Source organism: Vanellus vanellus (genome assembly GCF_965231255.1).
Source record: "Vanellus vanellus genome assembly, chromosome: 10".
Lineage (NCBI taxonomy): Eukaryota > Metazoa > Chordata > Aves > Charadriiformes > Charadriidae > Vanellus > Vanellus vanellus.
Genome location: NC_138915.1, coordinates 2,695,069 through 2,709,365, shown reverse-complemented (window position 1 = coordinate 2,709,365; position 14,297 = coordinate 2,695,069). Strand labels below are relative to the sequence as shown.

Genomic DNA, 14,297 nt, shown 5'->3' with positions numbered 1-14,297 from the left:
TACGTACTGCTGCTAGCTAATCCCAACATTTATAATGTGTCCAGCTCCATAACACGTTTCAAAGTGCCCTGTTAATTGACCACAAGATTTTGAGCATTTTCCTATACCTCCTCTCATTTTCCCTCCTCTTACAAAACTTGTGTGAGATTAAAGCACCCTGGTAATGAAATTTCCTGGAAAAGATTTTTCAGTGTTTGGGTGTTTGCAAAAATCTGGAAGCAAATTTACACTGGAAGATTTGAAAACCATTCACATAGAAGCCATGTCCCAAAAGACACATGATGTGGTGGCTCCCTCCCAGTACCATGAACTGGGTAGCCCTCCAGACGTTTTGTTCCACCTCTTCATCAGCTGACTGTCATGATGGTCAAAGTAATAACACTTGGTGCTTAGACAGCAACTCTGCAGAAATACCGCTTCAGAAGGAGTTTTTAGAGGGGAAACAGAGCCTTAGAAAAGTGACACATCCATAAATCTTCTGAATCTTGTGCTTCTTTCACTGCACTGCTGTGCACCAAAGCTGGATTTTTCTAAAGCCAGTTCACACTCGGCACGTCCTCTGCGATGCTGGCGTGGAAATTGGGATCATTTGACAACCTGGGCCCCAGTACTTTGGGAAGGGGTGGTAATCTAGAGACCTGGCCTGATTTCTATCCTCTTGTGCTAGCTCACAACCATACTCCCGGCCTCTAAAACCTGCTCGTGTATGCTGTGATTGAAAGCAGTGGCGTGAAAGCAGCTGGGGAGAAAAAGTCTTTTTGGTGGCCGCAGCCTCTGCATAACAAGCCATGCCTGCCTTCTGCCTGCTAGGAGCCTACAGAAGACTGGAAAAATCCGCATCCTCAGGTCTCCATGATCTGTGGGTGGATTAGCTGCAGTGCCACTTTCTGTTAATATCCATGTCTCCCACACCGCGTGCCAGAGTACACATCCCAGAAATATGCTGCCTGTACTGGGCAGGCTTGCCTCTTCCCACTGCTGCCTAAAGCTGCTCCTGCCCCTTGCAGACCTCTTTTGAGAAGTTTTTCAAAGATGAATGTGCTAACTATGTTTTCTGTAGTTTAATTTACATCTGGTTTATATTATTTGCAGTTTTGCTTTATCTGGGTCATTCCCTCCCCACTGCTCTTCCCTTTTTCTTCCCTCCCCATTATCCTTGATAACTGAGAGTTGATTGTAACTAGCGTATAGTTACGTGCTGTCATCCCAACAGACCTCGCAGCTGCCAGCTGTCTTAAAACTACACTGTTTTTTCCTATAGAAGTCATTCTTTCTTCATTGCCTGTCTGGCTCACTGCGCTGAAGGATACTGAGTCCTCAGCCTTCCCAAGGCTGTCGCCAACCCTAAATTCACTTTTCCATGTTTGGAGAAACTGCAGTGTCCCAACCCAATGCTAACCCGCATTCCAGAGGGCCATTAAGACTAACAACATGTATAAACCAGCAGATCAAATGTATCCTGGAGGATACATACGTGAGCTAGTATTTTGGAATAACCCACAGCTGCCTGAAAACTGTGGGGGGAAAAAAATGTGTTTGTTTTCCTGAAGAGGAGTGTCCCATCAGCTTCAGCACTCTGGAGGGGCCCAACTGCAGGACACAATAGGGCAGGGAGAACAACAGAGCATGGAGCTGGAGCCAACTGAAAATGCAAAGAAACTAGACAGGCAGAACGGGATTATTCAAAGTGGAATTAGAGCAGAGCACGGGGGTGACTGTATCTCGCTGAAAACACTGCCGTGATGACTGTAAAACAGAAGAATCTCGTTTTAGCAAAGAGCCAAGGGAGAGCACATAAAACAGGCAGCCGGGAGATAAAGCGGGGAGCGAGCGAGGGAGCGCGGTTGATGGAGGCACACGCTGGTGCCCGGCTGGAGGAATGTCATGGTTTCACTTGTGATTGGCTGGGGAATGGAGGAGTCAGTTTTCACGGGGGCTGATCAAAAAGTTCCCTTTTGCTTTCCAAAGTTGCTGTCTGAGCAGAGGCATCGGGAAGAGGAGGCCAGTCGCTCTAACATTCCTCGGGAAAGCTACTTAAATGAAATGAGAAGGCTTCGCTATCCAAGGATATACGACCAAGAACAGACGCCGAGAAGTTGTGTTCTTTCTTTTCTCCCCCAACTCCTACTGGAGTTGAACAGCTCTCCTTTCTGGCATGCGTCTCATCTCTCAGGATACTATGTCACAGTATTCTACTAACTTTCTGTTGCTCCCCATACCAGAGTATCCCGTATTAGACTGCGTGCCCAACAAAATCATCAAGCTCGTGGTACTGGGTGGCAGTAGCGTTGGCAAGACAGGTAAGTCCGCAGGTGTAGTTCTGTGCTTCTTTCTCTTGCTGCTGTACTTACGAGTTTATTTGCAGCTCAGATAGACCCAAGGCTGTGAAAACTCTTAACTCTTGCAGCTTGAACATTTTAAGTTACTTTTTTTTCTCTTTTTGAAAATGCGCTGAATAATTTGTGAGGCAGATTTGCTGTAGGTCTGCGTCAGCTGCCAACGTGAGGTGGCCGTTAAGAGGAGAGGGCACTGTGTTGGGAGCTGCGTACTCACAAATGATTCTACCTGCTCTTGTGCAAATTATTTAACCATGTCTAAATTTCCACCCCCTAAAAATGGGACTAGTGTTTTTTATTCTCCTCTTGTAAATGTTTTACGCTCTGCAGACAAATAGCAGCATACAAGATGTGTCTTCCTGTATTATTCTCCAAAGGAGAGGAGAAGAAAAGGGGGTAAAGGGAGCATTATTGCTTTTGAATACGTGGTTCATGATTTCAGAAATTCTTAAAGTCAGATCTGTTTTACTACATCTGAGGTTCCACAGCACTCTGTAAAATGTTTGATATTGGTTTGGATTTGAAGCAGCCACAGTTTCATATTATTTTTGAGTAGTTTGCTGAAAACACCTGCACAGTCTCTTTCATTTAAGAGTACTAAAGAGGTGATCCAGTATCCACTGTGCGAAAAATTATTATTTTAAATGAAATCTATGATAGAGTTGTTTGCAGAATAAAACCTTTTATTTAGCTGTTAACTAAGTGGTTTTGCAAATGATTAGGAATCTGCTGAGATGAAAGCACTACAGAAATATAAGTTAGCTTTACCATGACAGGATTTTAAGTGTTATAAAGTGATCAAGAAAAAGGAAAACATCCTAATCCAACAGTGTAAGAAAGCACCGCAGGTTAAGGTGAATAAGAAGGCCCAGGGCGCTGCAGCAGGACCCATGTGTGCAGAGCACATGCAGTTTGTTTGCTGGATGTGATTAGATATCACTAATGGGTTTCATGAGGTGGACTGAGGACTTTTAAGGTTGGGAAGAACCATTACATCCATCAGCCTCACCTTATGTGACACAGAGGCCTTAAATTTGGCATCGGGATTAATTTCAGTTTACTGGCTTGTTGATGTTTTTGTAATTATTACAAACCAAAGGTCAGATTGCTATACCTGCAGTCACAACAAACAAACCCCTGTTTCCTGCACTGAATAGCCACACTGAATCTAAGGGATAATTTCCAATACAAGTTGCTAAAAACTCTGCATTAGGTACCACAGCCTGGCCCCAGATCTTTTTCTGTGAGTGTTGAGAGAAGCATTTGCAGAATAATATGTGAGCAATTCAAAGATTAACTTGGTTTCATACTGTACTAACTCTTCTAGTAAGATGTTACATGTGTTCTGCAAAGACTGATTTTGGTTCACATTAAAAGCCCATATTTTTTTCATTGTTTTACAGCCCTGGTTGTGCGCTTTCTCACGAAGAGATTTATTGGAGACTATGAAGCCAATACCGGTGAGTCTGCTTTTCTGCTGCAGATAGCTTGAAAAGAAATCTACTCTATTTTGCGACTGGTGCATATTACAGGAAAGCCAAACAGTGTTAGATGTCCATAAGGTGCATATTTTCAGTTAATAGCCTCAAGCTATGAAAGCAATAAATCAAAAGCTCATTATTTATGATCCTTTTGGCTATTTTTTTTTTTTCAACTTGATGGAAAAGGATCACAGTAAAAGGTTTGCTTGGCGACATACCTATACTAAAATGCAGACTCAAGGAACGACTTGCATATCGACTGAACTGTGGAAACCCAACGCTGCTCTCTCTGCAACCCCAGGGAACCCAGAGGAATTCCAAAGTGCGTAAAAGGCAGTTCAGAACTTTCCCTGTGTAATCCCTTTTTTTCAGCAGCTTTTATGACAAGGGAGACTTCCAAACTGAAGTCTTCTTTCCATAAGATAAGCAAAGTGACCATGCAAACTGCTTCTACTGCATTTCTTGTTTAATCCTGACACCTCAGAGGATGTGTTCATGTGAACTGTTTAAGTCACAACCTCTGTTCCAAGGAAGTGCCAACTGTGTTGGCCAGTGTCGTAGAAAGGATCTACGTACACCATGCTCATACCTACTAGCACATCCTACACGTAGGCCATCTCATAGCTTTTGGATGAAGGAAGACAGGATTCAAAGCAGTGGTTGCTTCGCTTTGGAGATGCATGCCTGAATTTAGAATGATGAGTTAGGAAAAGAGATGGCAGTACAAGACACCTTTGATCTCTGCCTGTCTGATGAAATACAATCTGAAAGCTCCTCCTTACAGCTTCCTCTCACTGACCCGAAGTAACCTCGATGGTTGGCTGCACTATTTCTCTTTCTTTTCCTTCATCTCTTCTATGGGAGACTGTACATCAAGTTAGACTTCTGAGCTTTGCAATGGATCGCTGCCAGAGACATTGCTGAGAACCACATGCTTTTCTCATTAAACTACCAGCCCAACAGCCATGCTGTAGAAGAAACAAATATGCCAGAAATAAGAAACAGGTGGCAGTGTATTTGTGATCATTCAACCATGCTTCTCCTTCAGCTGGGTATAAGGCAAAGCACGGTCAGTGTCTGGAAGTACCTGTTCTTTTTTTCTGCAATGCATTACAGGGTAGGAATAGTATGTTATCTGGTCTTGGTTCAGTGCAGTATCTTCCTGTAAAACGGTAACATCTTTTCAGCCTAAAATCTGATGTGTTTTCAAAAAAAAAAAAAAATCCCAGAAGGGCTATATCACCTCACAGACCCAGTATTAAAACATAATACGATAATGTTGGATTCAGATGCAGCAAACTTTGCCATACTAAATTTCCTTATATTTTAAATGTTTCTATGAGCTCAGACTCTTTTCCACTGGAATAAAAACACCTGTTTCCTTCAACTAAAGATGATTCTCAGAAGTGATGGCATTATCGTCACTAACTGACCTCCTTGTTAATCTGAATTCCTTACTCTCCAGTTGATGGGATTTCTCTATGTTTGAGATGAAGTGTGTTGTTTTAGATGGAGCAGTGACAATTGTATTTGGACAAGACCAAAAGGCTGTACACAACAGCTATGGATATAGCATTTCTTCACATATCCATGTGACTTGTATTAAGTTCTAAAGTAAAATCATGATGACATCAGTCTCTGAAGCTGTTCTTGTCACAACCATGGCTAGTTCATAAGATCAAAACTTAAGTTTTCATTGTCACTTAACCCACAGTCCAGTAACAAAATAAAGTTCAAGCCCAGAATAGTGACGGTCATCTTAGAGCTGGATCAGTCCTTGATAGTTTGAAATAGCATTTGGTCTTGAATATGCGTCATTCAGATTAGCCAAAAGTCAGATTCAAAGTGTTCAGTCTTTGGGGATTCCAACCAAACTCTGACTGCTAAGGTCACACAAATCCCAAAGAGCATCTAGATGTTTTGTATACAGTCACTTACTCTGTGTCCAAAGCAAAAATACTTTCCTTTTTTAAAAATGTTGCAGAAAAATGCAATAGGAAACAGCTCACTCCTTTTATAGACAACACCTGGATATCTTGGTCTGAGATGAAAAATATATGCAGTCCACATTTTAAAAAAATAACAGTACAGATTGAAAACCTGAATGGGATTTATGTGCCCACTTTGACTATTTGATTCAATACTAAGTGCCACCTTTCCCAGATGCCACCCTAGGTATACATTCAAAACATCCAACCACATAGCAAATACAAACCCACTTTACTTAAGTAAACAGCCACACAACCACTTTGGTGCCATTGACTTTTCTATATACAGCTACATATCGTAAGCCTCAAAAGTCTGGTTTTCAACAGTTCCATTTTGCCTTTATGTACACTTTCTTCTTCATTACAGTCACTGACTAATGATCTTGCTTTTCCACCAGGTGCTTTGTATTCAAGAAAATTCACCATAGATGGGGAGCAGATCTCTCTACAGGTGCAGGATACCCCCTTTGTTTCACTGGAGGTAAAACATCTGCTCAGTGCATCCATACTTCACAGCACATTAACCGTTTCTTGTTTGTTGCCAGCATGTCCATCTATAAGTAACTCCACTTAGCAGAAATATACCTGGGCTCAAACCCAAATGAAGACTAACGGGGGTACCTTAAGCTCCGCCAAAACAAGGCCTTGAACAAGTTAAATTGGGCTTATCCTTTAAGAGTAAGTCAGAATTGAAAGAAATCTATTTCAAAGGCATTACTGCATCCCAAGCCTGAATAGCAGTAAAATCATTGTCTCACTCTTGCCAACTCCTTGATTGTTTTATTTCTTGTCAAATGGTTTCTGTCCCTGCATGGCAGAAAACTCACCTGCCTAGAGGCCCAGCTGGCTCAGCTTAGACCTTTCTACACACCCAGAATCTCCAGTCTCCAGCAAAGGTGTTGCTTTCCAAGGGTACGGGCCTCACAGCCAGTTGTCATTTCCAATAAGGGTGCTTTTTGGTGCTTTCCTTACATTTAAAAAAAAATATTTTATTTATTCCTTATTTTTAAGGTGTTAGCATTTATGTATACCTCTCTTTCTGTCAGTGTTATAGATATTCTAAATTTAACATTTGACTAGGAACCTGGTTCTAGAAATAATTTCCCAAGCTGGATCTAAAATTAAGATGTCTTTTTTTGAAGATCTGCTTCACATGCAGAACAAGAGGATGAAAATAGTGTCAAAGCAGGAGGAAACATAATGAAATATGTTTTTACATGAATGGTGAAAATGTCATGAGAGTAGTAATTCCTATAGAATAGCTGGATTTCACGATAAAATTAGGTATCCTCATGTCACCACCAACCCCAAACTTCTAGTCTTGGCCTTAACCTCAGTCTAAACTCTGACTTGGACAAATATATGTCTGGATGGGAACACCACCTTCTCTCATGCTCTCTCGTGTCCCAGCTTGCCCTGGACAGCTTTATATGCTTTGTTTTGTCTGCACAGACCCATGTGTGCATGGGTTCATTTCTGTGCTGTAGAACTGTTCCATCCTGAGCTTACAGAACAGGATAAGCAAAGCTCCCACAGCCTCAGTTTCCATTTCCATTTTCTCTGATGACTGGAAGTAGATTTAAGCAGAAAGCTTTGACAAAGCTCCACACTCTGTGCTGCGGCTGGGGGTGCACAGAGCAGTGGAGAGGACCCCTCATTTCCTTTAGACACTAAAAAGCAAACAAAAGCTGCTATGGAAGTCCTCCAAATACTCAAGTGGGACTTAATAGTACAAAGGCCCTATGCCAGCTTGCTTAGAGAGGACCTGCAAAGAGAAGCTGTGGATGGTGATTAGGCACAATTGGGACTGCCTGATAAACACTTAACAAAGGGAATCCCCTCTCTATCTCATGGAGAAAGGAGGGAATGAAGGAATTTAATTCCCTCTTTAACACCAGATATATGTTGATTTTCTGGTTGCCCTGTTTTAATTAAGATTGTGCCTTAAAGTTCTATGACTGTAGCCAGAGCTCTGCAAAATTTAGTAAGGCCAAGAGCTGGGGTTTCTTAGTCAGAAACGATTTTAATTTAGTTCGAAAGGAGTTTCATTTTCTTTGTCCCAGTCAAAGGTCTGCACTGTTTCAGCAGTTCCCACAGACACACTTATCTTAGCCTGTGTCTCTGTTTGCATCAAATGATGTATCTGACGTCATTTGAAGGGACTGCTCCTGAACAGGAGTTGTTAAGAGTGAGAATAGGCTGCATTTTCTGCTAAAATCCTTAAGGAAGAGAGTTTCTTGCACTCTGCAGGCTGAGTACAGTGTTTCAGGAGGAAGTCATGTGGAATCACTCAGGATTCTAGCCACACCGGAAATGTTAATGTTTAAGAGAGAAACAGAAGCAAACAGATAACTGGTTTTGTTAGATGATTCATTACTGCTTGGTCTATACATGGCAAATGACTATGTGTTTCAAAATTTATTCTGGAGCAGAGATTTCCATTTAAAAAGTAGCCCATTAGCCTTTGATTTTCCTGAATAAAGCATTCCATTGGGGATTATCCATCCATCTCACTACTGGGTGGGCCTAGCTGGAGTAACTGAGAATTTCTGCTCATTAGGGCTCTCTGAATGTACACCTTCTCCAAAAAACGTTTTCAAACGCTTGCCAAAGCAATTAGTTCTTTTTCCCCGTGAAAGGAGTTTGCTGGTGAAAAGAGGCTAGCAGCTGATGAAGGGTGGCTAATTATCTACAGATTGGATACAACCCAGACACCAACAGTGCAAATTGCCCTTCTTCCCACAGCCTGCCCTGTCCTGGCTTGAGTTTGCTGTCATTAACCTTTTAAACAAGGCTGCTAGTGAGGATCCCTTTTCATTTGGGTTGGGGTTTTGGGTTTGAGGGTCTTGGGGAGGGAGAGGAGTGATAAGAGCATCTTCTAAGCAATTTCACAGCTAACAGGATTTAGTGTTACTGTGAGCTGGCAAGGGCAAAGGACTACTAGATATGATGAGTCAAGTGCCTCTATGGGCAATACTGAAATATTTACTAAAGGGCAGTTAGCAGAACTCCTGTTGGAAGTCATAAACCTGATTTATACTCTGAGCCTTCAGAAATTCTGCTTCCTTCTTCTCACAGAAGAACCTCATCAGTAATCCTTTCTTTACTGTCTGATCTACCATAAAGGTACTGATTGGTTTTACTCATTCTTTTCCACCTCTGCTTTTTGAAGTTAGGCTTTATAATTCATATTTAGGTGTCAAAATAAAAGTGATCTGCTTTGGGAGATTGCTGAGCACGGGCAAATTCTGTTAAAATGAATGTGAATGGCAGATATATATTCTATAGATAAATAGAAAATATGTTCCATTATCTAATAGTCTTACTGAAGTTGATGAAGATTTCTTGAATGGAATTTAGTAATAATAGAAATTTGGCCTCTGTGTTCACAATGTTGAACTCCTAATATACACAAAAGCCTCTAATTCCTACCAGCTTCATCAAGAGCTGAATACTGAATATGCTTAGTGCCTTGTTGGATATGAAAGAAATTACAAAGTTCCAGAAAGCCTGTAATACTGACAGGAATGTCAGTTCTTACAAACCGAGCATACTGGTAATAACTGCAGCAGTGATCCCCCTATCTGGTTGGGTTACACGCCAGCATGGGTAACAAAGAGTAGAGGATTAGCTGAAAATAGTGAGCTGATCTCTTTTCAAGCCCCACAGTATTGTATTCAGTTTTATATTCCCAACACTGGTGATTGTTATGGCTGTCTGAGTAGGAGTGGTGATGGATTGAACAAATGTGTGACCAGCAAAACAATAACATAAACCCATTGCCACTCTACAAATGAACAATCAGATTTCACCTCATTTTCAGTTCCATCAGTTATTTGTAACAAATTGTATTTCCAAAATAACTTTGCCTTTGACTATCTGGAGACCTACATGGCAGAAAAACCTGTCAGGCTTCACCAAACGGACTTAGTGAGAACCCCTGTCCACGGAGACATTGAATACAGAATTGGAAAAAGCCCTAAAAAAACACCTCAGGGGACAATCGTTCACTTGCAGTAGTGTGACTAGCCTGCTGTATTTTATAATGCTCTTACCGTGCCCATCACAATTTTATCCACAATAAAAACATGGGTTTCTGTCATACTGCTTTAGCAGGGTAGAATACAGAACAAACTTTTCAATATCAGTATTTTGGCTGTTCTCTTATTTTCAACCAATTTGCTCTGACCCCTCTCCACTCCACGTTACTGCTTACCTGTAATGTGTTACTGACACAGTGGAAATTTCTCCTGTCCCTTGTACATTCCCTGGCAGTCAGAGAGGTTTCTGCCTGTATGCTGAAGAACAGCTACACATTAAAACAAAGCTGCGAGTAGCTAACAGTGCTGTATGACTGTTTGCTCTGTCTGCTCCCTATTCTCAGTTTTCTAATCTCACACCTCTTGGTTTTGATGGCAGGATGACACTGACAGCATATGCTGCCAAGAGCAGATAAACCGTTCAATCTACTGGGCAGATGGCTTCGTTTTTGTTTACTCCATCACAGACTATGAGAGCTACCGAGTCATCCGTCCCCTGCACCAGCACATCCGCAAGATTCACCCGAATGCTAACATCCCCCTGCTTCTGATGGCGAACAAAGGAGACCTCCTGCGAGCCAGGCAGGTGTCCTCCAAAGAAGGACTCCAGCTGGCCAGTGAACTGGGAGGTACTTACTATGAGGTCTCAGCCCGCGAGAACTGTGAGGGAGTGCATGAAGCCTTCCAGCAGCTTTGCCAGGAGGTCAGCAGGATGATTGGGAGCTGCAATGGGGAGAAACGAAGAGGCCTCCACCTCGTCCGACCCAAGTCTCCAAATATGCAGGACTTAAAGAGACGTTTGAAACAGGCTCTGACTTCCAAAGGGAAATCTGCCACTACGCTTTGATGTAGCCAACAGAAGTTGTTTTCCACAGGCCTGAAAAAAAGGCAAGAAAATAAGCTGGCAATAAGGGCCATTGCTGCAATTCAGCAATCAGGTTGTCTGAGAGGCTCTCCCATGTTGTCTTTACATCTTCCTTAAAAATCCCGTGCTCATTCAGCAAAGGAACTTACAGAATTTCCTCTTTGGGGCAAGAATTTAGAAACTGTGATTTAAGAAATAGATTGTCCCAAATGATTCTCTTTTTGAAAGGGACACAGTCAAATAGTTTAGGCTTAAAATGTAGATTGTATTAATAAAAATAATTAAATGCTACTTTTAAGAGAAGTGACTTCTCTTTGGGATGGTTGTATTCCCAAACATAGGCAATAAGCAGAAGCAAGCCATGAGGAGACCTATACTGAGCAAGCAAAATTTACTAGATTTGCTTAGTCATAGGACTGGAAAATAAAGGCAAAAAGGAATTGATGAACATAAACAGTGAAAAGTAGTAATTGAAAGCTTTTAAATTGCAGTTTAGAAAGTGTTCTTAGCAACTTGAGGAGAGATTTGTTCATATGCAAACTTTAGCTTTACAGTGTCTCTTTAAAGGGAGATTTTTAAAAAAATCACTATTTTTTCAGATTATTTTTCTTTAAAAGCATATTGCCTGTTTCTGAAAGTGAATGTATGGGCAAAATACATACTTGTAGCAGCATTTTGTAGTCAGTTTCTCAATCACGTACTTCTAACTTTTCTGTAGGTTTTCTACATGGCAATGAGAGGGACAAATAAAGCAGCGTGGTTTAAAGCTTGCAAAAAAACGGACTGTATTAATCAAGAGCAAGGAGGTGACTGAAAACTATTTAACTTTTTTTTCCCCAAACTAGTTAGATTTCAAAATCAAGATGCTGTTTTAAAGAAACAAGGCCTTCTTATAAAGTATATTTAATTCATTAGATCTTTTTTTTTTTTTTAAGAAGAAGAAAACATTTTGTGATGCCTGAAATTTCTGGCTTTGGGAATTCATCATTTTGTTATTTGCCTTAGGACCAGACTTTACTCAATACCTCACAACACATCCAAATCACCAGTCTATCAGTACATATTTCACTGGCAGCATCTCACTGCACTGTGTCTCAGCATGTACAAAGGGATTTGAAGCTGTATCCTGTGAGCTGTCCCATTTTACGGGAGTAATAACAACGTGAAGTATCCATCATTCTGTTCTCAGTGAGAGTGGAAAGAAACTGGGTTGGACCATGTAAAAGTCATAATGCAACAATCATTTCTTTAAACAGACCACATGAGCAATTCACAAGACCATGAAATGAAGTAAAGCTCAATGATTTACACTCAGGAACACAGAAGGGAAAACCCTAGTTTGATGGATACAGAAAAATACTCCCAGCTGCGGTTTCAGCTGGCAATACTGAGCTAAATCAACCTTTTACTCATTATGAGCAGCAAAAATGTAAATTGACTCTGATGTGTATTTATGTAGCTCAGGGCTTGAAAATGTCTTTTATATTTTTCTTGTCCCTATATTAGACAATTCTAGTCCTGATTTTCCTTATCACCTGGATTTGCTCTATCTACAGCTCACTTTCTCTTTTATTTATTGTTTTCCACATCTGGTCATCTGAGAATGTCTTGTGTTCTGATTAATTTAAAATTCTTTTATTCACACAAAAGAACTTCACCTTTTTAAAAATTAGTTTCAGGTGGTAGTAGGAGGGGAAAAGGAAAGTTAGATCATCCAAACAGGGACTCAAGCAGTATCAGTGGATTTCTGTTCTAGCTTATGGTTAATTAACAGTTTGGTGTTTGAGCAGTGTTGTTATTCATTGCAGGCATTTTGGTATGGCATTTATCAGCACAGAATTTCAATATTTTAAATTACTAATAGCATAGCTCAAATATTGAATCTAAAGATTCAACAACATGAAATAGAGCAAAAAGTTTGCGAGACACAAACTGAAAATTGTTTACATTGGAAAAATGATCATCAATTTTGAGTAGCAATAAAATATTTTGCCAGTACTGTATAACAAGGGCTAAAATTGCTGAAGACAATTTGCTGACAACATTTGTTTTCATAAGAGCCTAAGACAATTAGGTGCTCTAGCTTGTTAAATTTTTTTGTAACTTACTCTTTCAGCTCTAATCCTTTCTTATTTGAGAAGAAAGCTCAACAAATAATCAAACTTGTCAATGTTTTATTTTCAATAGCGGTTAATAAAAACATGCAAAGTCTTTCCTGAATAGGGTACAAAATGGCTCCTTTATGTCTCACACCTTTAAATGTTCCTTGTTTATACTAGACTAAAAATGTATTTTTCCCCTTCTTATAACCTAATACACCCTGCTTTAGAAGTAATACACAAGTATTCCTACTTTTGTATTCCTACATAAGTATTTCCACATTCCTGTGGCACCGGTGGGGAAAAAAGGTCTACATTTTAGCTAAGGCCAAAAAATATTGAACCATTTAAGTCTTCTAAATACTAACATGTGGCAAACATTTATTCTGCTACAGAAACTTGAGTATAGTATTTCCTTTGTTCATTGACCAGCAAGACGAATCCTGTAATAGCTTTGATACTGGTTTTAAGCCAGGACATACCATCTACAGAAGACAATAGAACTCAACATTTTTATTAACAGTGCAGTACTTATAGACACCAGAACACGCCACTGTGCCACTGAAGCTAAGCAAGGCTGAGGAAGGAGAATGGGAGCATGAAAAGCAGGCAGAAAAGAACACTATAGAATTAAGTGCCTAAAAATACTCATGTAAAATATCAAAGATTAGCCACGTAGAACTTGATCCTGAATCAGAATCTTTAGGCTGCCAGGGAAAAACATGTATTCTACTGAAGGTTTAAAATGAAGCCTCTAGAGAGAAGGTACTTGACACAAAGTCAAGAGAGGAAAGGAAAAAAAGATTTGAGAGCGAAGGGGTTTTTTTGGATCTAAAGGCAAATTCTTGGCTATACTGGTTAAGCCCAGATTAACTCCATCAGAAGCAATAGCAACAAGCTGTAGAATTCACTTTTGTTCCATCCCTCTTCATTCTCCTGAGTGGTTTAAATCTTGTGCACCATCTGGTTTTCAAGATGGTTTACAGCTGGGTTTACTTGGGCACAAAGCAGTTGAGTGATTTGCCCCAAGGTTACACAGCTGAGCCAGTACTTGAGAGGAACTAAAAAACTGTCCCCTTTGTAATTAATTCCCAACTCTTTACAACAACTACCAGACCATACCACCTCCCTCAAGGTATGCACAAAGCAGAGTGAGTTGTATTACACAAGAATGTAATTAAAAGTTGGAAAAAGTTACTTAAATTATAAGCTATGTTAGGACCTGACTGAGCAAAGTATTACTGATGTGCTGGCACTGTGCACAATTATAGTAATACCAAGACTGGCTCATGAGTTATTGAAGATATTTGTAAATGGTTATTTTCTGCAGTATTTCTGTCAGTTGCATTTCTCACACGTTTCCAGTGGTTCCCCATGGAAATACAGTGTGACTTGGGAGATGGGAAAATCAGGCTCCATTTTTAACGTTTCCAGTGACTTGCTTGATGATCTTGGCCAGATGTCTTAATCAAAGGTACTGTGTCCGTA

General features: G+C 40.4%; 1 protein-coding gene across 1 annotated transcript; it reads left to right on the top strand.

Moving 5' to 3' along the window:
• Positions 1 to 2,155: 2,155 nt before the first annotated feature.
• LOC309675840 (ras-like protein family member 11A-like) lies at positions 2,156 to 11,400 on the top strand (the record flags this gene model as incomplete). The annotated part of the gene is made up of 4 exons (XM_082488242.1): positions 2,156 to 2,300; positions 3,740 to 3,796; positions 6,204 to 6,286; positions 10,225 to 11,400. 4 exons carry the CDS (start codon positions 2,156 to 2,158, stop codon positions 10,690 to 10,692), a joined length of 753 nt encoding a protein of 250 aa, XP_082344368.1. The 3' UTR covers positions 10,693 to 11,400.
• Positions 11,401 to 14,297: the final 2,897 nt, after the last annotated feature.